The 25,663-nt window shown below is 32.6% G+C and overlaps 1 protein-coding gene across 1 annotated transcript in view; it reads left to right on the forward strand.

The window, feature by feature from the left end:
• The window catches only part of LOC132750166 (uncharacterized), a 56,365-nt gene that overhangs the window by 28,994 nt on the left and 1,708 nt on the right, over window positions 1-25,663 (forward strand). Inside the window, exons 13-24 of the mRNA XM_060740110.1 lie at window positions 587-664; window positions 2,244-2,321; window positions 2,968-3,601; window positions 8,009-8,013; window positions 12,903-13,048; window positions 15,615-15,786; window positions 17,811-17,888; window positions 19,125-19,202; window positions 19,858-20,133; window positions 23,917-24,021; window positions 24,518-24,620; window positions 25,140-25,237. Of these exons, the coding sequence (XP_060596093.1) occupies window positions 587-664; window positions 2,244-2,321; window positions 2,968-3,601; window positions 8,009-8,013; window positions 12,903-13,048; window positions 15,615-15,786; window positions 17,811-17,888; window positions 19,125-19,202; window positions 19,858-20,133; window positions 23,917-24,021; window positions 24,518-24,620; window positions 25,140-25,237 (1,851 nt within the window). The remainder of the gene's footprint in view (window positions 1-586; window positions 665-2,243; window positions 2,322-2,967; window positions 3,602-8,008; window positions 8,014-12,902; window positions 13,049-15,614; window positions 15,787-17,810; window positions 17,889-19,124; window positions 19,203-19,857; window positions 20,134-23,916; window positions 24,022-24,517; window positions 24,621-25,139; window positions 25,238-25,663) is intronic.

Below are 25,663 nucleotides of genomic sequence, written 5' to 3' on the forward strand. Positions count from 1 at the left end.
TTTTTTTCAAAAAAAAAAAAGTCGAGCTAATAAAAATGACTCTTATTTCACTTTAAACGGTATTTATTTTGGGTATGTGATAAATAGAATATTAAATGCATGTAAGTCCATTACTTAACTTATTGCACTCGTTGAATAAAATAATATGCTTGCAAAAAAGGCTCGCATAATATAATTTTATGCAACTTGTGCAATAAATTCTGTATTGAATTTACACTCATTCAATATCCTCTATTTACATTCAAAGAGAGACTAATATTTATTTTTATAATCCGTTGTCTTGAAAAGTCATCTTTTTGTTTGTCATGATCACAACAGCAAATAACATTTGGGCTTCAGTGATCATAGGTCACTGTTGGTAAAATACCAGAAACTCAAGGTCGTTCTTTAGATTTCTTTTATAGATATACTGCTGCAGGCTACTGTGTACTGTCATGTAATGCCATATAAAAATGTTTATATTTTAACAGTGTGAGACGGATATTAAAGGTCAATGTATTTTATAGCTGTAAAGTTGTAATGTATATGTATGTATCAATTGCAAGAGAATCAAATGTTGATATTTTGTTTTTTCTTACCTTATCAGTATATGGACAGAATGAAGTTTGTGAAAAGAGAAATTTCAAAAAGACCGGAATTTAAAAATATAACTGACCTTAATATGGTAGGTATAAATATATTTAAATAGTATAAACGTAAACTGTACTCACAAATTACAGATAACATTTCTCAGAACCATTGTAAACACTAGAAAATCCAGTCTTATATACAAGAACAACTGTTCTCAATTAATATGTTTGTAGAAATCATCCTTTGTCTATGATTATTTGGTTTTATACGCCCGTTTGAAAAACGGGACGTATTATGGGAACGCCCCTGGCGGGCGGGCGGCATCCAATTTTGTCCGGAGCATATCTCCTACATGTATGGAGGGATTTTAATGAAACTTCATAGAAATGTTCACCACTATGAGGAGCAGTGTCGCGCACATGAACCAGGTCTCTAGGTCAAAGGTCAAGGTCACACTTAAAGGTCATTGAAAAATGCTTGTCCGGAGCAAAACTTCCACATGTATAGAGGGATTTCAATATTACTTGGCACAAATGTTCACCATTGTGAGGCGGAGTGTCGCGTGTAAGATTCAGGTCCTTGCGGCCAAGGTCAAGGTCACACATAGAGGTCAAATTTCAGATAAAAATATGAAGATGTGTATATGGACCATTTAGTCATCATTTATTGAGGGATTGTAACACAAATGGTCATTATCAAGACTATGGCTGTGATACATATAATTTAGGTCAATATATACAAGGTCAAGGTCACTAAAGATGATGAAATATCCAGATTTTGTAAATAGAATTTAATCAAAGGGCGACAACAAAGTTATTACTTTGTTCATAAATGACTTACACAATTACTCCCCTTGATCTACTTTCACTTTCAATTCTAAAAATAGAATTTAATCAAATAAAATAATCCTCTTTCTTGGACTTGAGTATGTTCTAAAGAATGTAACATTTATTTACACATGTTTCATTCATTGGTCAAGATTCTAAACTGTGATAACTATGGTGTTCTGTAGACTTGGTATTTGTTCATAAAGATCATACAGTAATTACCTTATCAAATGTAAATACTTTCCCATAGAAATTTAATTATTTATTTTAATTTTTAAGTAAATATCAGTTCAGCTCATTCAAAGATTAAGAATTGTAATGAAATGTATTTCCCTAGAATAAAATTTTAAATCAGAATTTTTTAGTTATTAAATTACAATTACATGTACTTTTTATCTTCCCTACTGATTTGTTTTAAGGTTCATTTAACAAAACAGTGCCAAGGATAAAAACTTGCTTGCTAGATAACACTTATCCATAATGCCCCCATCTCCATCTAAAGCTTTCGTAAACGGGCGTCTTTTGTGACTATGGCACCCTTGTTTCAACTTTAAGATTGCAGACTTTTAAGAAGTTGCATACATGTACATTGTATTTTATCCAATTTTAATTATATGTATATGATAACAATTTTTCTGTAACTCCTTACTTAGACCAGTCCAGTACAGAGTCATAATGGATGTTATACCAGGACTGGTTGGTCTGATAACTCTACAAAAGAAATAATAAACGTGTATGTTGTGTTGGTTTTTTGTTTGTTTAAAATTTGATTTTAAAGGGTAAAAATTTCACTACATCATGTTTTCAATATACCCTTTAAACATAAATTTTGGATTTTTTTTTCAGTATAAGTTTGTGCCACTGTATCAGTATGACTGTTCATTAGAAGGTATTGATTTGTGCATGAGGCAGACAACATTTGAGGTAATGATTTTCTAGGCATGGAGCTTAGATATTTGGTGTGAAACAGTATATCAGATCATTACCAAGTTGCATAGTAATCTATAGGAAAACCTTTAGAAATTGTATTTTCCTTCAACCAAGATATTAGGTTTTACAAGTTTGTAGTTTGTTTTCAATCATCAAAATTGGCCCAATCCAGTCCAGGGTTCACTTTATTATACATAGTTATGTAGGAAAAGCTTCAAGAAATCGTCTTCTCAAAGCCTAAAGCTGGGATATATTGTGTCTGGGATTTCAATAGTAAACCACTAGTAAGTGTTATCAAATCATGAAACTGGGGTCAAAATTGACTGCTGAGAGGATCACTTGACTTTACAAAGATTTTTCAAAGTATATCGCTTAGAGCTTAGGTAGTCAAATTCTGTTACAAACTTTGAATTGCATTTGAAGAAAAATATTATAAATCAAACAAGTCTTAACAGTTTATATGAACATGATTGAGAAAGATTTTCTATTTGCATAAACTATACCGTGAATAACCAAAAATGGTGGCCAGGGAAGGAAATGCATGCAAGGTTTTCAACATTTATTGTTTAAATTGAGAGTCTGAAATTTTCATAGTTATTGCAATATAGTTTTGAAATTTAATTGTCATTTTCTGTTGTAGATTGATGGACTCTTATTCTTTAAGAAGGATATCAAGTACAGGTCAGAAAGCACGTCGGATATACTGTGGATAAAGCCATATATTTTACCAGACGTCTTTGAAGGCATAGCAGTACCAAAAAGACTTATGGCAGAAAAGCCTGACACATACACCGATTTTAATACATTCATTGACGATGTTGAACATGGTAGAATTAAAAGTAAAAAAATTAAAACCAAAAAATCCAAAGACTTTAATCTGAATGTTAAACTAAATTTACCTCCACCAGTAGAGCCTGCCAGCAAGGGAGGTAAGAAAAATAAGAAGAAGCAGACACAGTCCCAGGGTCAAGGTTATAGACAAGGAGCAAACCAAAATCGGCCAGTATACAGGGAAAGTCAGGCTGTAAAAGGAAGTGGAGGTAAACAGAACAACAGTTATTCACAGCTACTAGCTGGAGGTGAGCAAGGTCATGGTCAGGCTATTTATGGTAAAGGAAAGTTCACAGGGCATAGTTACTATGGTGACGAGAGAGACTATTACTATCCAGACCCAGGTTATGGATCAGACATGAGGGCTAGAAGAGGGCAAGGAATGGCTGAGATGGAATCAGCTGTTCCATATAACAGCAGACGACAGTTAAATAATAAAGGTCGTCAGTACCATTTGTTTTGAATAAATTGTGTCAGTACCAAATCGCTTCGGATAATTGGCATCAGTATCATTTGTTTGGAATAAATAGAATCAGTACGAAATCATTTTGGATAATTGCATAAGTACCATTTGTTTTGAATTATTGGTGTCATTATCAAATCTTTCTGAATAATTGGCGTCAGACAATACTATTTGATTTGAGTAATAAGCATCAGTACGGTACCATTTGTTTTAAAAAATCAGCACCAGTACCATTTGTTTTTGTTTATTGGTAGTCAGTACCAATTCGTATTTGTTTAATTTTAAGCAGTACTATTTGTTCTGAACATTTATGGTTGATAATAATTTTGTTCACTACCATTTCTTTAAGCAATTGTCTTATAATAATGTCTGTTAATAGCACCCTTTGTTTTGAATAAAAGTTGTCTTTATTGTTTGTTTTGAATAATGTTCTTCAGTACCATTTGTGTTTGAATAATACATGTTCTTTATTGGTTAGTCACGCAAGTGTTCATATTTCAGATGTTGTGTTCATCTTTTGTTTTGAACAATCGAGTTTGAAACTATTTGTTTAAGAATTCAAGTGACAGCCATTTGTTTTGAATAATTGGGTTTTCAACCTTTGATTTGAACAATTTTGGTGACACCTTTTTTTAACAATTGAGTCGACATCCATTTCTCTTGAAATATTGTGGTCACAACCATTTATTGTTGGCAGCATTTCTTTTAGAATAATTGTCCTAAATAAAGGTTTATGATACTGTTTGTTTTCAACATAAAAGTTGGCAATTCTGCTAGCTCTGAATAAACATGGGAAGTACCATTTGTTTTCATTAAAGGTTGCTAAAAGGCAAGCAGTATGATTTGCCTCAAGTAAAATAGGCTTCAAGAAAGAAAGCATTGTCAAATATTGATAAATGTTAATAAGCCAAAGAAGGTATCTTTGTTTGTAAAATGTTAATATATTAGATATTACTAAGTTACTCATTTTACATTTCTAATCCAATATAAAATGTGCAGGAATATAATCGGCCTGATTAATTAATTACATGCAAGATAAATAATATCTATTTCAAGCTTTAAGATGCTAATAAAAAAGAGAATTGATAATAATATGTTTAACTATTTTTAGTGAACTATTTTTAGGGTAGAAGTAATTTTCCTGACATCATTTGTTAAACGAATGTCTCATATCTGAAGTCATATGACGTGTAAGCATTCATTTTTATGCTGTGAATATATCAATGTGATGAAACATTTTATTGCCCTATCAATTTTATACGAGGAATAGTGAGAAGCGTGTTAGAATGTTCTAGTCTGCAGGTCATTGTAAATAGTACAATAAATTTGAAATGAAAGGTCATTCATTGTTCAAATAGAATGTGTTCAGTTTGTTTTATTGCATTTTTTATCATTCTTTATATCTTTTTATAAGCTTTGTAAGTCTATTGAAAATTCGTAATTTTCTGCATCATGTTACATTAGTCAGTATGTTACACGTTTTTTATATGACAATACAATAAATTATATTAATATTGATTTCAACAAAATATTATAAACTTGATTAATTTATTAAACATGTGTAGCATGATAAATGTCTTATGAACATTATGTGTATGATAAACATTGTATGAATAAATATAACAACGTAATGTATATGCTAAACATTATTTATCACATACCCCTGCCGTTTTTGAGACTCCGTAAAATTGATATTGCATGGTCGTGCATATATTTTGGCGTGACTTTTTTGCGTTATATATAAACATAGCGTAAAGGCGCGATAAATATTAGTGTTACACTATAGGCACGTCAATGAAAAATGACTTTTTCACTTCAAACGGTCTATATTTTTGGTATGTGATAGATAGAATATTAAATTGGTGTAAGTTTATTACTGAATTTATTGAACTCGTTGAATAAAATAATATTATGCTCGCCAGAGGCTCGTATGATATAATTTTATTCAACTCGTTCAATGAATTAAGTATAAAACATACATTTATTCTATATCCTCTATCACGGATTTATATTACATATATGTATTTAATGAATATGATGAGCATGATGTGTTTAATGAACATTATGTGTATGATAGATATGACAAACATAATGTAAATGATACACATAATGTATTTGATTAATATGATAAAGATGATGTGTAGGATAATAACTTGATGAGTATGACAAAAGCTTTATACTTGTAAGATATATTGTTTATGTTTAAATAAACATCACAAAGGAAACATCATTTGTTTTTTATGCTTAATGTTTTGGCCTTTTATCAAAAAAGAAGGGTATATAATCACATCTTAGGAAAGTTTATGGAAAATACCTCTACTATTAATATATCAATTCAATTTAAGAGTATTGCAAACACACTAAGGCGGCAAAGGGAATGACTGAGCATATAGATTGAGTTGTAGAGTAAATGATGATGTAAACAATCCATGGGAAGTAATGTTATATTAGAATATCCCAGTCAAATGGAAGTAACTTTTGATATGTATAGTCTGATTTTATTGACCTGTCAATTATGAATACATTACAGGACTCATTTAAATATTCGATCCCACTTCGGTTTGGTCCGTGTAGTTTACGAGAATTAATGTGGAGTATATAAGTCATGGGTTGAAAGTAACACCAGCTTAAAGTGAAGGTTTTCGTTAATTCACAATAGCACAGTCCGTAAAGATGCCTGATAATTGAGAGGTCTGTGGTTCGATCCTTACTGTTGCCACTAGTATTCTTTCTTTATTTTTGCAGTATATTTTAAAGGAACAGATTTATAGTGTGTTTAACGGCATTGAAAATAAATTTATTGATTTTAATCCGTTTTAATTTTTTAACATGAATTCTTAAACATGTTATTTAAATGAGTATAGACATAACAAAATTAAGCAAAACATTATACATGTAAAACAAAACGAACAATATAAAATAATCATATATAGCTTCAATAATGTTGAAAGTATTAATAAGAAAAAAAACATGGATCAACGCGGTCTCGAACTTAAAAAAACGTGTGGCAGTTAGATTATAAACTCGTGTTTTACCCTATTGCGCTATAACGCTGAGTACACTTAGTTTATTGATACAAATTAAATTAAATTCTATCGTAAAGCGTACATCTCACGGAACTTACCGAAAATCTACCGAAGACTAATATACTGTGTGCATCGACTGAGTAATCAGTATGTAATTGACAGGTTAATAAAACCAAACAATACATACCTCGATTAAAGTAATATTACTCTTGATATTATGTCAGTCAGTGGAAAGTAAATCCTGTATTATAAGTTGGCAGAGTCTTCAACATTTTCAAATCTTTTCAAAATCATTTGTCAATTTATTAATTTGAGCAAAATCTATATCCCACTCCTTGATAGTCTAAACACAAAATAAAACTGAATATTTCATAAAAATCAAATATTGACCAAAGTTCATAATCAGTATCAGTTTTGTAGATGTCCACAGGGAAATGCTATTTTGCATAATATAATGACATTTTGCAAGCTAGTTTGATAGCTTCCTCACATGAAATGATCCAAAGTACTTGTCGGGATTCTAACCCACATCGGTAAGGGGCAAGTGGTTTGAAGTCAAAGACCTTAACAAATAGGTCACTAATGCCCCCCGGATACACTAAGAAAATGATTATTTTAGAAAGCTGCTACTGCCTTTGTTGTACTTAAAAGATTAGATAAGCAAAGAAAATTGAATTAATATTTTTATCCTTTTCTTAACATTATTCCTTCAAGGTATTTCCTGTATCAGGTATTTTGGACTCTCTCATATGAGGAAGCTGTACAGCTAGGTGGATGTTGGTTCTACTCTAATATGGCAGGAAAGGGGCACTAGAGGTATTTTAGTAACAATAATAATAATCATGATAATAACAACTTTATTTACAAAAGGTAACACATTAAGACATATACAGATTTGTAACACCTTATTTACAATGCAGCCTTCTTAATATAATCATAGTCAGTCGAAGCAAATATAACATGTAAAAGAAATGATTAAATGGTAATCACAGTTTTAATATATATTTTAACACACATACTGAACATTCATACAATTTATTTTATTTAATAATTATCATTAAACATAATTACTTTCTTCATTGCATCATTTCAGTCTGCAATAAACAAATTTAAATCTAAGACAGACACCCATTATTAGAACACATTTTATAGTAAGAAATAAAGATAATAATAAAAATCTTTCTTGAAACTATTTTTAAATATTGACAATTTTGTTTTCCTTCTAATAGTCAGCGGTATTGAATTCCAAATAACCATTGCATTAAATTGGAATGTGTCATTAAAATAATTAGTATGTGGTTTGTAAGACAAAATTAAATTTCTGTGAGATTTTGATCTTAGATTATACTTTTGATTATTAGATATGGTAAGTCTCGGATTTATTTAGGGGGCATTATTCAGTGATTTATAAACTGGGTATAGTAAAACAGAAAGTGGCCATATGACCTTTCTTCTGTGAAAGTGACTTAAAACCCAGTAAAAACAAAAGTGAAAATCACTTTTTATGCCACAAATTGAATAGCCAGCCTTTCTGCACTCCTGTCTTGTCTGAAAATTCTCTATGCTGTTAGTCACACCAATCAAGTATTTTATTTCTAAATTCATATTAAAGGTGTATTATGCTCAATTTTATATATCAAAAGTACTGATTATTGCTATACAGTCTCTTTTTTTAATGTAAAATATATGTCTTTTCTGTATCTTTTGAACTGATCTGAAGGAAATTAAAACTATTTTTCAAAAATGCTACTTATAATGAGACAATATGCAGAATACAGGTCAAGACTTTCTTAGATCAAAATTGGCCCAGCCCTGTGGTCACTTGTTTGCCTGGTGGACCTCTACAAAACTTATACTATTTATGCCCCTTTGGTTAATATTTGATTTTTATGAAATATTCAGTTTTATTTTGTGTTTAAAGTATCTGGGAGCGGGGTAAAGATTTTGCTCAAATTCATAAATTGACAAATGAATGATGAAGAATATTCTAAGTAGGTAAGTAAGTAGCAACTATTTAATGAGGCTAACACATTTTCACAGTTTCCTGATCTTCCATGTGGGCCTCAGCATATACATACAATGTAACATAACAACATATAGATACAATATAACATAAATTATGTACAGTTAATATTTACAATTCTCATCAAATATATCCGAGAATCTGTTTGATTTTAAAATGTATTGCTGATGGTCATATCAATTGGTTGCCAATTTAATAAAAGAAATTCCAAAAATACCGACCTTATAAGAAATTTAGGATGTCATATGAATAGTATATTTGTTCTTCAGCAAAAAAAAAAAAAAAAAAAAATGAAAAATTGAATTCCTTAAGAACACAGTAATTATTTTCCCCCCCTTCAAAGGAGAGGGGTATATTAATTGGCATTTGTCTGTCGGTCAGTCCGCAGACCAAAAGGTTTCCGATCAATAACTAAAGAACCCTTAGTCGTAGGAACTTCAAACTTGGTATGATGATTAATCATGACCAGTAGATGATCCCTATTGATTTTGGAGTCAAGGGGTCGAAGTTCAAGGTCACATTGACCTTGTAGGTAAAAAGGGTTTACAGATCACTAACAAAAGAACGCTTAGGCCTAGGAACTTCAAACTTGGTATGATGTTTGGTCATGACCAGAAAAAGACCCCGATCGATTTGGGGTCAAGGGGTCAAAGGTCCAGGTCTCATTGACATTGTAGGTAAAAAGGGTTTCCGATCACTAACTAAAGAACGCATGAGGCCTAGGAACTTAAAACTTTGTATTGTGATTGCTCATGCCCAGTAGATGACCCCTATTGAATTTGGGGTCAAGGGGTCAAAAGTCAAGGTCACATTGACCTTGTACATAATAACGGTTTCCAATCAATAACTATATAACCCTTAGGCCTAGGAACTTCAAACTTGGTATGATGATTGGTCATGACCAATAGATGACCCCTATTGATTTTGGGCTCAAGGGGTCAAAGGTCAAGGTCACATTGACCTTGTAGGTAAAAACAGTTTCTGATCAATTACTTAAGAACACTCAGGCCTAGGAACTTAAAATTTGGTATGATAATTGCTCATGACCAGTACCCCTATAGATTTTGTATTAATGGGTCAAAGATCAAGGTCACATTGACCTTGTAGGTAATAACTGTTTCTGATCAATAACTGAAGAACACTTCGGCTTAGGAACTTCAAACTTGGTATGGTGGTTGCTCATGACCGGTAGATGACCCCTATTGATTGTTGGGTCAAAGGTCACATTGACCTTGTATGTGTCCAATAACTCGACAACTCAAGTTGCCTTGGTTGATATTTATTATGCCCCCACTTCAAAGAAGAGGGGGTATATTGCTTTGCAATTGTCGGTCCGTTGGTCCGTCGCTCCGTAGACCAAATGGTTTCCGAGTGATAACTAAAGAACCCTTAGGCCTAGGAACTTCAAACTTGGTATGGTGATTGGTCATGACCAGCAGATGACCCCTATTGATTTTGGGGTCAAGGGGTCACAGGTCAAGGTCACATTGGCCTTGTAGGTAAAAACGGTTTCCGATCAGTAACTAAAGAATGCTTTGGCCTAGGAACTTCAAACTTGGTATGATGATTGGTCATGACCAGCAGATGACCCCTATTGATTTTGGGGTCAAGGGGTCAAAGGTCAAGGTCACATTGACCTTGTAGGTAAAAATGGTTTCCCGATCAATAACTAAAAAACGCTTATGCCTAGGAACTTTCAACTTGGTATGGTGAATTGGTGCATATCCAGCAGATGACCCCTATTGATTTGGGGTCAAGGGGTCAAAGGTCAAGGTCACATTGACCCTGTAGGTAAAAATGGTTTCCCGATCAAATAACTTAAGAACGCTTAGGCCTAGGATCTTCAAACTTTGTATGGTGATTGGTCATGACCAGCAGACAACCCTTATTGATTTTGGGGTCAAGGGTCAAAGGTCAAGGTCACATTGACCTTGTAGGTAAAAACGTGTTTCCGATCAATAACTTAAGAATGCTTAGGCCTAGGAACTTCAAACTTGGTATGGTGATTGGACATGACCAGCAGATGACCCCTATTGATTTTGGGGTCAAGGGGTCAAAGGTCAAGTCACATTGACTTTGTAGGTAAAAACGGTTTCCGATCAATAAGTAAAGAACGCTTAGGCCTAGGAACTTCAAACTTGGTATGATGATTGGTCATGACCAGCAGATGACCCCTATTGATTTTGGGATCAAGGGTCAAAGGTCAAGGTCATGTTGACCTTGTATGTCAAGGGTAAAACGGTTTCTGATCAATAACTAAAGAATGCTTAGGCCTAGGAACTTCAAACTTGGTATGATGATTTGGTCATGACCAGTAGATGACCCCTATTGATTTTGGGGTCAAGGGGTCAATGTCATATTGACCTTGTACTTAATGATGGTTTGTGACCAATAACTTAACAACTCAAGTTGCCTTTGTTGATATTTTTATATTAAACTAAAAATGCTTTTGGTATACAGATTTGAAGGTCTTATGTAATATAACAACTTGGCTGTCATTAATTCATAAAATTTATGCATATATTATTTGTAAGATTTGTAATAACTTAAATTGCTGCACACAACCTATGGGGTCACAATACTTATTACCTTGTGACTAGTCATGACCTGTAGAGACTAAATAACCCTTATTAATTGTTTGTTCACTGGGTCAGAAGTCATGCATAATAACCTGATCATATGACTAATTGGCTGCCGATAGGGGGCATACATGTTTTACAAACATATCTTGTTTTTATGAAACTAAAAATGCTTTTGGTATACACATTTCAAGGTGTTATGTAGTATAACAAATTGGCTGTCATTAAGGAGGCCTTCATGATTCATAAGATTTATGCATACATTATTTGGTAAGATTTGTGATAACTTTGTCATAAAATTGCTGGACACAACCTTTACAGTCACAATTACCTAGTGACTAGTCATGACCAGTAGATAATCCCTATTGATGTTTTGGTCACTAGGTCAAAAGACAATCAAAATAACCTGACCACATGACTAATTGGCTGGCGATAGGGGCATACATATTTTACAAACATAGCTTGTTGTAACAGAATTGAAAAAGTGGCAGGCTCTGACAGTTTGATTGAGCCTGGTAAGTGCAAGCTACTGTCCATGCACCCAAGCACCGGCTAAGTGGTCAAATTTTGAACTCTTGCACAGTTGCTTTTAGTATCTCAAAGAAACCAGCCTTTAAAAGAATTTATTGTATAGAATGAAACCAGCCTTTAATAGAATTTATTGTATAAAATCTGTTCCATGTTCTATATTCTTCTTGATTATCTTGTGTGATTGTCTTCATTTTCATGTAGAAAAATATTGTTTTACATGACTTCTCTTTCTTTATACTATACTCCTAACACAAGGGTCATGTAAGATTTATTTCCCCTTATTCAGAGCTGGATATTATAAATCTCCATTTTAAAGTAAAAATAAAATATCTTAAAGCTAAGAATATATGAAATGTAAATGTTTATAAAACTCTAATTATTCTTTTCTTTTGAACACAGTAGTACTTCATTTAACATGTATAGCAAATTAAAAAAAAAATGGTTGACTTCAAAGTTTAGTTGTCAGCTCTTCTAGTGGAGCACCATACTAACATACACCAATTTAAAATGTATGGGTTGTTGCAAAAAAATATCAAAATAACATAAGCAGTGTAATTTGAAAAAATTATTTTGAAATATTTTTCACTTTAGTCTGTTATTTGTTGTGTTATTCAGATATGAAATGATAGGAATATTTATATGTATTCCATTGTTATATCAAACACTTTTATGTTACCAACACGTTGACTCACATACAATCTGTTTTTTTTCTGGCAGTATGCCACACCTTCTGGTCTATTTATTCCTTGTTCTTTACCCAGTAGAATCTTCACCTTGTTCAGGTCAGGTGATAACTGATGTATATTGTGTGACAAAAGTCCACATACAAACACTGCTCCAGACCTATCTACTGTCATTTGACATGGTTTATTCAGCTGGTCATCATTGTAAATGGCATTGACTTTCCCATCAAAAGTTAAACCTATCACACAGCTTTTGTCAAAGTCAGATACATATATTACAGTGTTGTCTGCACTGACTGTTAAGTAAAAAGGATGATCAAACAGATATTTCCCATGCTGATCTTTATCAAATATTTTCAATACTTTACCAGACATGTCAAGTATCTTCACTGTTGCTGGAATGGTTGTGTAAGATACTATAAGCTTGTTGTCACTATAGGCAACATCACGACAACCTCCTCCTACTTCTATATCTTCTGTGTTGGTCACTGTCATACACTTAGAGAATGTTATCAGTTGTATTATTCCTGATCTAGGAAATGTGATAGCAGCTTTATTATTGTCAACTTTAGCAGCAGCCCAAGGGTTTGAAGGCAGGTCTATTTTATCATATGATGTAGTACTGACTGTCAAATCCTTGAAAATAACTAGCTTTGGAGAGCCATAATGACAAAAAAGAAGACAGTTTTCTGATAATAAGCATAAAGATGAATCAGAGCTACGTTTGACTTTAATATCTGTGTAATAACTAGCAGTTCTTGGTACTTCAGACTTGAGTATTTCCTGGAAAGTGAAAAATTTATCACAGTGTTGTATATCTGTTATATTCTGTGCAGAAGCTGTGCATTCAACTTTGTAGAAATGAATAAAATTGTTTTTACATTGTTTATTTGCATCTGGTTTCAATTGATCAGTGATTTCCTGCCCCTTCTTCATAGCAACAAACATTTGACATCTTTGATCCGTACCTTGATGATGCACCAACTCTGTTGAAATGGTGTTTAGTTTTGTTTTCATTTTGGAGGTTTCTTCAGTAATCGTCTTCAAAATTTTCTCGTCATTCTTTTTTATGATTTCAATTTTCTTCTTTATTTCATTCTCCTCATCATTCAGTAACTTTTCTAGTTTCCTTTGATTTTCTTGTAATTTTTCAATCTTCTTTTCTTTCTCTTGTTTAAGTCCTTTTAAGGTTTCTTCTATTTTCTTCTCAAAGTCTTGAATTATTTCTTTCTGATGTTTTTCAAACGCTAACAGTATTTCTTTTTTCTTTTTTGTAACTTTATCTAATATCTTTGTTTCTTGTGAAGCAATCTCCTTCTTGTTTATGTTCATTTGCTCTTCTGTATTTTCTAAATCTTTCATTAACTCATCAAGACTTTCATTAAGTTCTTTGATTTCTTGGCTGTTTTCAATCCCGGGAACAAGAGCTGGCAAATGGCTGATCATACTACAGTTCCCATGGTCTTGAGTCTTGCATTCAGTACAGGCAAATTTCTTACAATCTTGACAATAGAACTTGATCAGTTCATCTTGATGAACAGAACATTTCTCTAGACAGAAATCCTGTGGCATGTTATCCTTATCCTTGATAGTATGAGTAGGCATATATCGTTTATGAAATTTAAGGCAAGTCACACACAAGTACTCGAAACATTTCTCACAAAATCCTTCAGCAGGAACATATTGCTTGTCATGTTTATCACAATGTTCACAAAACATCTCCTGAACTTCATCAGAGTCCTGTGTAAATGAAGCACTGAAGTCTATCCTGGATTGTGCCATGTTTTTTTTTTAATTTAAAACACGAATTAAGTACGCAATACTGTCTATCTAGTTGTGTTTAAAATAAATGAAATCAGGAAGTATAGATCTATCCACTGACAAATTTATTATTCTTTTTATACTGTGTGTAGGGAAGGTAGTTTTAAGTTGTATCTATTACTGGTATTGGATTTATAAATAGCAGTTGTTAAGGTAAACTTCTACTAGGTCATGAGATTATAAACTCGTGTTAAAAATATATATACCCAATTTAACTTTGCAACATGTTTTGACTCATCTATATATAAATGTAATGTTCTCATCTTTTTGTAATATTTTGTAATTTGTGTATACTTTCTCAATTTTAACCTTTTACTTCATCTTTCAAGTACACAATCTTATAATTTAAAATTGCTATTAAACATTTATTTTACATTATTTTAAATATTAGAATTATCATAGTAAACACAGTATTGTCTGAATAACTTTTTTAGTAAAACTCAAAATGTTTAGTTAGATAAAAAAATTTAATTGTGTTTTCATGTGGTTATGTATGATTGTTAATGACTATGAATAACTAAGTCAAGATATGTTATGAATAAGTCAAGATATGTTATGAATAAGTCAAGATTGATTATGAATAAGTCAGGATAGATTATGAATAAGTCAGGATAATTTATGAATAAGTCAAGATAGGTTATGAATAAGTCAATATAAACTATGAATAAGTCAAGATAAACTACGAATAAGTCAAGATTGATTATGAATAAATCAAGATAAACTATGAATAAATCAAGATAAACTATGAATAAGTCAAGATAAACTATGAATAAGTCAAGATAAACTATGAATAAGTCAAGGTAGACTATGAATATGTCCAGATTATAAATAAGACAAGAAATGAGTAAGTCAAGATAGGTTATGAATATTTTAAGATTTATTATGTTAAAGTCATGATCGATTGATAAGTCTAGATTTTGATAATAGCCTGATGATAAGTCAAAATCTTGAATTACCAACAATTGGTCTTGACATGTAATCAGGCTTTTATACAGAAGATCATGCTGATTATTTGACATCAAATGATTCAATTTATGATAATTAGTAAAGGTTTGACATGGAAGATCATGTCATGGGTTTTTTTGTGCCCTTTTCCTACATGAAAAGATTAGAGCACACTACTAATTAGACAGCTCTTTTAAAGGAAGTAGTAGGGAATGCAGCTGCCTGAAAAGTTTGTAGCATATTCACTAGTGACTTATTTTAATGAGACATATTCATTTCAAATTTACTTGATTTCTGCAATAAAACCATTTTACCAAAAGTTTAGCAAAGTATATCTATAACTATTAGTAGGTATTGTTCTATCCAGGTAACTCCATTATTTTAGTGAAGGATGTCACTGTCTTGTTCAAAATAGGGCACCAAATGAATTATTAACATATTATGTGATAAATTTTCCAGAAAATGCCATATTGGATTGCATATATCATGAAATAGAGAAAACATTCTATGTGCTGGACATCATGAATTGGAAGGACCACCCTGTTTATGATAGCGATGTAAGTATAGTTTTAACACAGTGATTTGTAGAGCTGTCATTGATTCAGTGCAAAGGATATTGACTAATTATTGATATGTGATAACCAATTTAACGATCATGTCAATAATTTACTTTCATACCTGTTTAATTGATTTTAGTAAAATACATATACAGTTGATACAATTTAAGATGTGTCCATATTGCATGACTTTTTTCTGACCTTTTTGGTTTATACAAAACTTATTTTAGTTTGATTGTGTAGGAAGCTTAGATTAGCTTATAGATGCACTTTTGAATCCGTTTCTAGAACCAACCAGTACTGAGCAATGAGTGTAAAGTTTCTTGCTCAAGGAAACAAGGACTTGCTCCTGACAGGGTTTGAACACATTCGGCTAGTGATCAATAGATTACTAGTCCGACAAGTTAACTACTCGGCCATGACCTTTAATGAAATATGTCCATTACATAACAACAAGATAGTTCTAGACATGGACACCTGTTTCAATATACATTGTACATGTTTGTTTAGGATGAATTTCATAATTTCTTTTTCTAGACATTTAATCAGCTTATATAGAATATCATTTTTTTCAAATGTGTATCGGTTATTGATCGACAGAAAAAATATCAAGGCTATATCAATATTGCATGTTTCTATTGATGACAGCTCGTAGTTATGTCAGTTAAGCAAGAAACAGGATAAGTACAATGGTAAACTATTTTCTAGATATCATAATTATTTACCCTACTTTGGCCAGGGCCAATTGTTACCTTCATTGATACCAGTACTGGTTAGTTCCAGAACATTAAATTTATTGGATATACTATATACTTGTATATGTTGTATTAACTTGTTTCATGGTCTAACTTATATGATGATATTTAATATTATGGAATGCTTCTTTTCGTTTAGAAAAAAAAAATCATTAAAAAAATCCAAAAAACCTGGAATTATTTAGAAGATAGTGCAAGTAGTGCAAGTACAGTTAAACTTCGTTCGCTCGAACTCGGATCGCTCGAATACCTCCCTTCGCTCGAACTCATCGCCCAGTCCCGGCAAAAATCTTATATAATATATATTGTTCTACCTCGGATCGCTCGAACACCGATCGCTCGAACTCTCGAACCTGATCTCTGGTCCCTTGGGCAGATATATAGTGAAAATCACATCTTTTCGGTCGAACACAAAAAGACAAGTCGACATGTCCTAAATAAATGAAGTCGGCGACACATGTTTTTAACACCTCGTGATCGTGACAAAGGCGATTAAGGTTAATTGATACAAAATAAGAGTTGTTGTAACCAATTTGTTTGTTATGATAATATTGTTGATTTGCCGTTTATGGTAACGATAAAAAGAAAATAACTCGTGAAATAAGTGAAATATGCAAAAGTAAATACAGAATGACGTTTACCCGGACGGCTTTAATTACAACCGTAGTTCATGTTACGTGAATTGTAACAGTGTTACCTTTTAATAGATTGATACGTGTTCGTATGTTTATTTTAGTAAATGACTACGAATAAATGCTGCTGTAAAACTTTTTCTTAAATATTTAATTAATTATTTTTTTTAATTAAATTAATCCTATTATAAACATATAAATATATTTTGAACATTGTTCAACAAGTTTGGTCTGATTGCTCAATCGAACTCAACATGAATATAGATTAACACAACGTACCGTTAATACTTAATTGAAAACACTGGGATAATAATTCTGAATATGACATATTCGACGAACAGATGTTCTAACAAACAATTATATTGACGTATTTATCATTCGACCGATGTATGCTAGAAAACCTTTAGGCAATAATAGTTCGACCTCGGTTGGCATGAACTACCGATCTCTCGAACAAATTTGCACAGGCCCTCCGAGTTCGAGCGAACGAAGTTCGACTGTAATTCAAATTAACTTCTGTATGTTATAGTTTTACTCTATAAGTCATTTAAAGTAATGTTTTATTTCAAATCAAGGAGTTAAATGTTTTATACTAGTAAAATGTCAAGTATGACAAAAAAGTTTTGTATAATTTCAGACTGACTTTCGTTTTTTCTGGATGATGAGCAAAATGCAGGAGATTCCAGAGGTAGGGGAAGTCAGCAAATTGAATCCAGTAAGTACTCTACACTTTGCAAACAAAAACTATAGAGCTCTTGTCAGGACACTCTTATTTGCTTTTTCATTGGCTTAGGTGTCAAGTTTGTCATTGGCTTTAGGGCAGGTTTTAATCGTTGGCTTCTGTGTCCACTTTGTCATTGGCTTTAGGGCCTGCTTTTATAATTGGCTTAGGTGTCAAGTTTGTCATTGACTTTAGCGTCAACTACTATCGTTGGCTTAAGTGTCAAGCTTGTCATTGACTTTAGCGTCAACTTTTATTGTTGGCCTATGTGTTTGTCATCAGCTTTAGGGTTGGCTTTAGTATTGAGTTTGTCAATGGCTTTGGTGTTGACTATTATTGTTTGCTTAGGTGTCGACTTTGTCATTGACTTTAGCGTCAACTTTTGTCGTTTGCTTTGGTGTTGAGTTTGTCATTGGCTTTAGCTTTTGTACCAAGTTTTATTGTTGGCTTAGATGTCAAGTTTGTTATCAGCTTTAATGCCGGCTTTTAGTGTTGGCATTGGTATCAAGTTTGTAATTGACTTAGACTTCAACTTTCTTTTGTTGGCTTTGGTGTCAAGTTTGTCATTGGCTTTAGCGCCAACTTTCATTGTGGCTTTGGTGTCGAGTTTGTCATTGGCTTTAGCGCCAACTTTCATTGTGGCTTTGGACCAAATTTGTCATTGGCTTTAGCGCCGACTTTCATTGTGGCTTTGGTGTAGAGTTTGTCATTGGCTTTAGCGCTGGCTTTCATTGTGGCTTTGGTGTCGAGTTTGTCATTGACTTTAGCGTGGTTTGTTATCGTTGGTGTATGTTTCAAGTTTGTCATTGACATAGGCTTCAACTTTTTATTGTTGGCTTTTGTGTCGAGTTTGTCATTGGCTTTAGCTTGGGCTTTCAGAGTGGCTTTGGTGTAGAGTTTGTCATTGACATTAGCTTGGGCTTTCAGAGTGGCTTTGGTGTAGAGTTTGTCATTGACTGCAGCGTCGACCATTATCGTTGACTTAAGTGTCGAGTTTGTCGTTGACTTCTAAGGGTCAAGACTGGTCTGCATTACTGTAGTATTTCATATATAAAAATTTCTAATAAAAATGGTTGTGCCTAAGATGATTATTATTGTAAAATATATGTTGGCACTGAATCTATATCCTTCTTATAATTGTGTGAATTTTTGTTGTGTTTTTGTTAAAACATATTATAATTTTGAAATGATTTAGTCACATGTTCTTATTGGAATGATTTTTTTTTTCAGTACAAATTTATACCACTTCAGTATCATAGCTGTAAGAAAGAGAATCTAGAAGAGTTATTTAAATCAACAACAACACAGGCAAGTAGTTATACCATTAAAATCATAGCAATCTGAATTATTACATTTTAGGAATTTTAAGGCAATTGATTTATAAAGCGCAGCGGTTAATAAAAATGCAATTAGTGGACAAAATGTTTTAAAAAATGATTAGGAAGACTTTTGCTGGGTCTGGAAGCTTATTATTGGAAACTTCCTAACTGAAGGTTGGAGGTTCCACTTCAGCCTCCAATTGCGCACAAAGTGCTAGGGACACATGATGCCTACTTTCACCAGTTACACTTTTCAGGCACAAAATGACTATTCAAATGTTAGGTCACAATCAAGAGCAATCAAATTCCAAGGGCAGACATTGATGGAAAATTTTGTATCATTAATATTAAAAGCCGAAAATCAATGATATATCACACTATATAACCAGTTCAGTGGAAACAATTTGAGTATGTGTTATAAAACTGTCATCATTGTGTTTTACATGCTTGTTTTAGTCATCACAAATACAACATATTGAAAAAAAATGTATGTTTTCTTGCTATGGTTTCTCATTGACCAATTGACCAATGAAAAGTAATTTTACTGTTCAACCTGGGGGGGGGGGGGGGGGGCTGGGGCATTTATGGCAGGGGAATGAAATGGAGTGCTTTGTCTTATAGAAGTAAATTGTTTCTCTTTACAGTTTGATGGTTGTCTATTCTACCATAAGCAAGCCCACTACACGTTTGGTGCATCTCCTTTAGTTGTTTGGCTAAAACCGTACATGGTCGGAGAACTGCTCGGCATCGAAATTCCAGATTGTATGTTGCAACAGAAACCGGCTAATTATTCTACGTATGCTGCGCACATGCAACAGGTGAAGGACAAGAAAGAGCGCTATGAGAAGGAGCTTGAGGAAAAGAAAGCGCATAGGAAACAGAAACGTGGACAAGATCGGTCAAAACAATTTAAGATGGATGTAAGTCAAGAATGTGATGTTTCTGATACTAGTAGTAGAAATGAGGGGAATATCTCAAAATCTAGCGTGAATGACAGTAATGTTAGTGAAGATATGGAACACCAGGTTGTTGCTAATAGTAACAGTGTAACATGAATATTGCAGTTTATATTATTTTATGAAGCAATGAAAAAATTTGTGCTTAAAGTTGTTTTTTTTAACCATGAAAACTGGAGCTGCACCTGTATTTCTTTTACTGTTGAACAGTTTAATATAACGTTTTCAGTTATAGAAGTTTAGTTTAGTTTTAGATTTTTTCCCCTTGATAGAGTTGGATAATTTTCTTTTTTAATGCACCAAAATAGGGAAGATCCCTGTATTAGTTATTGTTAAAAAGATACTGTTAAAAGAATATTTTTTTATGCTCCCTCTGTCCGTCCGTCCGCTTTTCTTGTCCGGGGACATAACTTTGAAACAACAAAAGGTATCAACATGAAACTTTGTAGGTAGATAGATCTCATTGAGTAGGTGTGCAATGCACAAGAACCATAACTCTTCCTGCCTAATTTTTGAATTATTGCCCTTTGTTTATTTTTACACTTTGAATTTTGTCCGGGACATAACTCAAAAACTATAAGAGATATCAACATGAAACTTTGTAGGTAGATAGATCTTTTTGAGTAGGTGTGCAGTGCACAAGAACTGTAACTCTGCCTTGCCTAATACTTGAATTATTGCCCTTTGTTTATTTTTACACTTTGAACTTTGTCCGGTAAATTACTCTAAAACTATAAGAGATATTGACATGAAACTTTGTAGGTAGGTAGATCTCATTGAGAAGAAGTGGATTGTTAAAGAACCATAACTCTGTCTTGCCTAATTTTGGACATATTGCCCTTTGTTCTTTTTTACACTTTGAACTTTGTCCAGGACATTTCTCTAAATGTATAAGAAATATCAACATGAAACTTTTTAGGTAGATAGGTCTCATTGTGTTGAAGTGCATTGTTAAAGAACCATAACTCTGCCTTGCCTTATTTTGGAGTTTTTGCCCTTTGTTCATTTTTATACTTGAACTTTGCCCTGGACATTACTCTAAAACTATTTGTCCTGGAGATTACTCTAAAACTATAAGAGATATCAACATAAAACTTTGTAGGTAGATAGATCTCATTTGATAGAACTGCAATGCTAAAGAACCTAAACACAGCCTTGTCTAATTTTGGAGTTATTGCCCTTTGTTAATTTTTACACTTTGAATTTTACCCGGGACATAACTCTGAAACTATAAGAGATATCATCATGAAACTTTATAGAAAGATAGATCTTATAGAAAAAAAATAGAAGTGCAGTGCATAAAACCATAACTCTGCCTTGCCTTATCTTGGAGTTTTTGCCTTTTGTTCATTTATTTTATATTTTCCTAAGTCATTGTTTACAAATTGAAGGATATTATAATCAATGTTACTTTCAATTTGATAAATCCATGTTCATAACTGGGAGGATATTTCTATGTTTGTACAATAGAAAAGGTATTTTAATGTTTATAAATCAATGTTTACAATAGGGAAATTGTTTCAATGTTGAGAAATCATGTTTACAACAGGAAGGTTTTTAAATTTTGATAAATCAATTTTTACCACTGGACAGGTTTTATACTGTTGATAATTTTTTACATTGGAGAAGGTTATTGCTTGTGATAAGTCAATGTTTACAAGAGGAAGGTTATTATAATGTTGATACATCAGGAAAGATACTATAATGAAAAATCATTGTTACTTTCAAGTTGATAAATCAATGTTACTTTCAAGTTGATTAATCAATGTTTACAACAGGGAAGGAAAGGCACAAACACTGTTGAGTAAAAATTGCTGTTTTACTTTTGTTTGTGCTTGTTTTATTGCCATTTATTTTGATAAGAAATTCCATTCAATAAAATATGAAAACAATATTCCAGTGTTTGTGTTCTGTAAATCCTTCTCTATTGTTACATTTAAATTTCTTTTAGCACTTTCTTCTTCACCTTTTCTTATTGTTTTTAAGGGGACAGTATTGGATTCACCTGTTGTCCCTTCGGGACAATTAGAATTTTTCATGTCAATTCATTTTTCACAGCTTTTTTGAGGGGAGCTTTTTTTTTAATTTTTTTTTAAAATAGGACTGTGACCTTTCATATAACAGTTAAACCCATCATGGGATAAAAATTATACATAGGTAAAATTTTATGCCCCCCTTTGAAGAAGAGGGGGTATATTGTTTTGCTTATGTCTGTCTGCCCGTTGTAAGACCACATGGTTTCCCCTGATTATCTTGAAAACTAATTATCACAAAGTCTTCATATTTCACATGGTGATTGGTCATAACTAGTGGATGACCTCTATTGATTTTGGGGTTGTCAAGGTCACAGGGCCTTAAATGTCAAAAGGGTTTCCGCTCATTATCTTGGTTACAATTCATCACAAAGTCTTCTTATTTCACATATTGATTGGTACAACTAGTAGATGACCGCTATTGATTTTGGGGTCAAAAGGTCAAGGTCACGGGCCTTAAAGTCAGAATGGTTTCTGCTGATTATCTTGAAAACTATTTATCACAAAGTCTTCATAGTTTGCATATTGATTGGTCATAGCTAGTAGATGACCCCTATTCTATAGATTTTGGGGTCTATAGGTCAAAGGTCAACGTCACAGGGGCCTTAAATGTAAAAATGGTTTCCGCTCATTGTCTTGGTTACAAATTATTCATCTTAAAGTCTTCATATTTCATATATTGATTAGTCATAACTAGTAAATGACCCCTATTGATTTTGGGGCCACTAGGTCAAAGGTCACAGGGACCTTAAATGTCAGAATGGTTTCCACTCATTATCTTGAAAAGTCTTCATTATTTTTCTTTTTTCCATAATTGAACACTTCCATGTTCCCATTTATGGCAAGTTTCTATAACAAAATTACCAATAATGTGAGTCAAGGGCTAGAATGTGGGGCATATGTGTCGTTAGACATTTCTTGTTATCCTTTGAGATTAAAAGCAGATTCTATATGTTGGACCTCCTTAGTTAAGGTCAAGGTTACAGATAAAGATCAAAGATCAGATTTATGTCTCTTCACCTTACAAGTTAGTTTTAGGATGTCCATGATGGTTGGGTCAAAGTTCTATCATATTAAGGCAACTCACAGAATTTCCATTTCAGTACCATAGTTTTAAGGTCAAAGGTTTGTGCTAGATATTTTGTATATCTGATGGAATATCAAATGTTTATTTCATTGATGCAAGATGTAGAGGTGTCATGAAAACAAGGCTGTGACTGTTGCAACGTGTATATATCTAGTAACGCCGGAATGTGAAAATAACGCATGATTCAAGCCAAAAGTAATGCAGAATTGTGCAATAAATTTTTTCCACAAAATTGCTTACTTTTCAAGATCATTCGTGAAAATGATAGCTTGACCATCATTAGCAAAGTAAGCAATTTCATGGAAAAAATCTTGATGAGGGATAAAGAATATTGTCTTCTCAGCCATATGTGGCTATTCAATTTGGTTAAATAAATCATATAATGGCCAGTTTACTTACCGCGTTGAAAAATCCTGTCAGGTATCCGCCATTTATTGCTCAATTCTACGTTACTTTTTGCACAATTTGTGTGTTATTTTCACATTCGGGCATTACTGGATACACACAGTGTGTTTGGGAGACAAAGACATACCCATGATCCATTGGTCAACACCCTTACCACTGAGCTACCATCCCTTTTGCTAGTATTTGAAGGGTTGATTTATAAAAAAATTATTTTTTATACAGCTGATGGAATCTAAATGGTTCACAGGAATACCAGAGAATTTTGAAACAGATTGGTGTACAGTAGCATGTCCTGTAGGGAAAAGATGCCTAGTCATGGCTATAGATGTAAGCCAATATTTACTATAATTTATTATAAGATAATATTTAGTTCTATTCAGATACATAATAATACATTGTTATTATACGTGCTCATGCATGATGAAATAATAAATAATAAAATAACTTGATAATGACTTAAAAGAAAATGAGGCTATACTTTACATATTGGGGCACATATGGTAGTTCTAATGAGATAAATTGAAATGAGAATTATTTTAAACCTATATATATCACAATGTATTGACAAGAAAATAAGCATGAATTAAATGGTGTAAGGCAGAAAATTTGGGAAAAGAAGAGGTCCCGTAAGAGCAATGAAAAAAAAATTATAAAAGGTGAAAATGGCAGACTAAACCTTTGAGTTTAGTTTTTAATGACAAGGTTTTAAAATAAAATTTAAAAAAAATTTGTTACTGAAGGAAAATTTAAATTTTAAATCATTTTTGTTACTGAAGCAGAATGATGTACAATTTTAAGTATGAAACATGGTAACTATTTACAGGGAGAGACAAAGTCATTTAGCAAGAAAGGTTTTAAGATACCTGGCTATTTCTTGTCGGTGTTGCCAGGTGGAAATGGTACAGAGTATGGATTTGGTCCTACAGGTATGCTTAAACTGTAACAAAATAGTCCATAATAGACATGTCCTGCCATGAAGTTGAAATAATCCATAGTAAGTTGAAGGGTTTTTTAATTCCAAGTAGCAGGGTTTCTGAGTGTTTTTTTGTGTCGGGCTAGCAATTTAAAGATTACTGGCCATGCTGGTTCAAACCCTGCTGGAGCAAGCTATTATTTCTTTGAGCAAGAAACTACACTTGTTGCTTAGTACTGGTCAAGCTAAATTTGAGTATTTCAATAAGCTTATAGCTTCCAACACAATCAAACTCAAATGAATTCATACAAACTAATTCTAAACTGTTTAAATTGAGGAGTTACCAATTTTGAGTTTGGTTAGACTTTACGTACTTTCATAGCATTTATATAATACTAATGGCATATAGAAGTCTTTATTGCATTTACTATTTTTAGTGGAATATAATTGATTACTTATAAGTGCATTTTTTCATCCTAAATAAATTGTAATGTCTTCTAATGAAATTTCAAAATAAATGATAATTTTACAGTTGTGACTCTACTTGATTGCTTGTTCCATGAAGAGATGATGACTTATTTTATTCTGGACTGTATAATGTGGGCATCGAATGACGTAAAAGACTTCCCGGTATGTAATTTCAAATGAGTCCTGGCATACAATAACTCTACTGTCATTGTGTTGCTGCTTCCTTGTAGCTAGAATTTGTAAAGCACTTACCTTGTTTTGAATTGGGAACTATTTGTTTCGAGTCAAAAATAAGCAGCCATTGGTCAAAGTGCATGAAAGTGCAACTTGATTTGGCTCTTTACTTGTGTTAAAGACAAGTTCATATACAGTTTACATTCAAAGAGAAAAACTAAAATTTATTCATAATCCATTTGTCTTCAAAAGTGATCTTTTTGTTTGTCATTGTCACAACAGCAAATAACATCTGTGCTTCAGTGATCATAGGTCACTATTGATAAAATACAAGAAACACAAGGTCGTTCTATAGATTTATTTTATAGACTTGCTGCTGCAGGCTACTGTGTACTGTCATGAAATGCCATATAA

The sequence above is a fragment of the Ruditapes philippinarum genome, unplaced genomic scaffold (assembly GCF_026571515.1).
Source record: "Ruditapes philippinarum isolate M1 unplaced genomic scaffold, ASM2657151v2 ctg1651_1_1_1_1, whole genome shotgun sequence".
In the NCBI taxonomy this organism is placed as follows: Eukaryota; Metazoa; Mollusca; class Bivalvia; order Venerida; family Veneridae; genus Ruditapes; species Ruditapes philippinarum.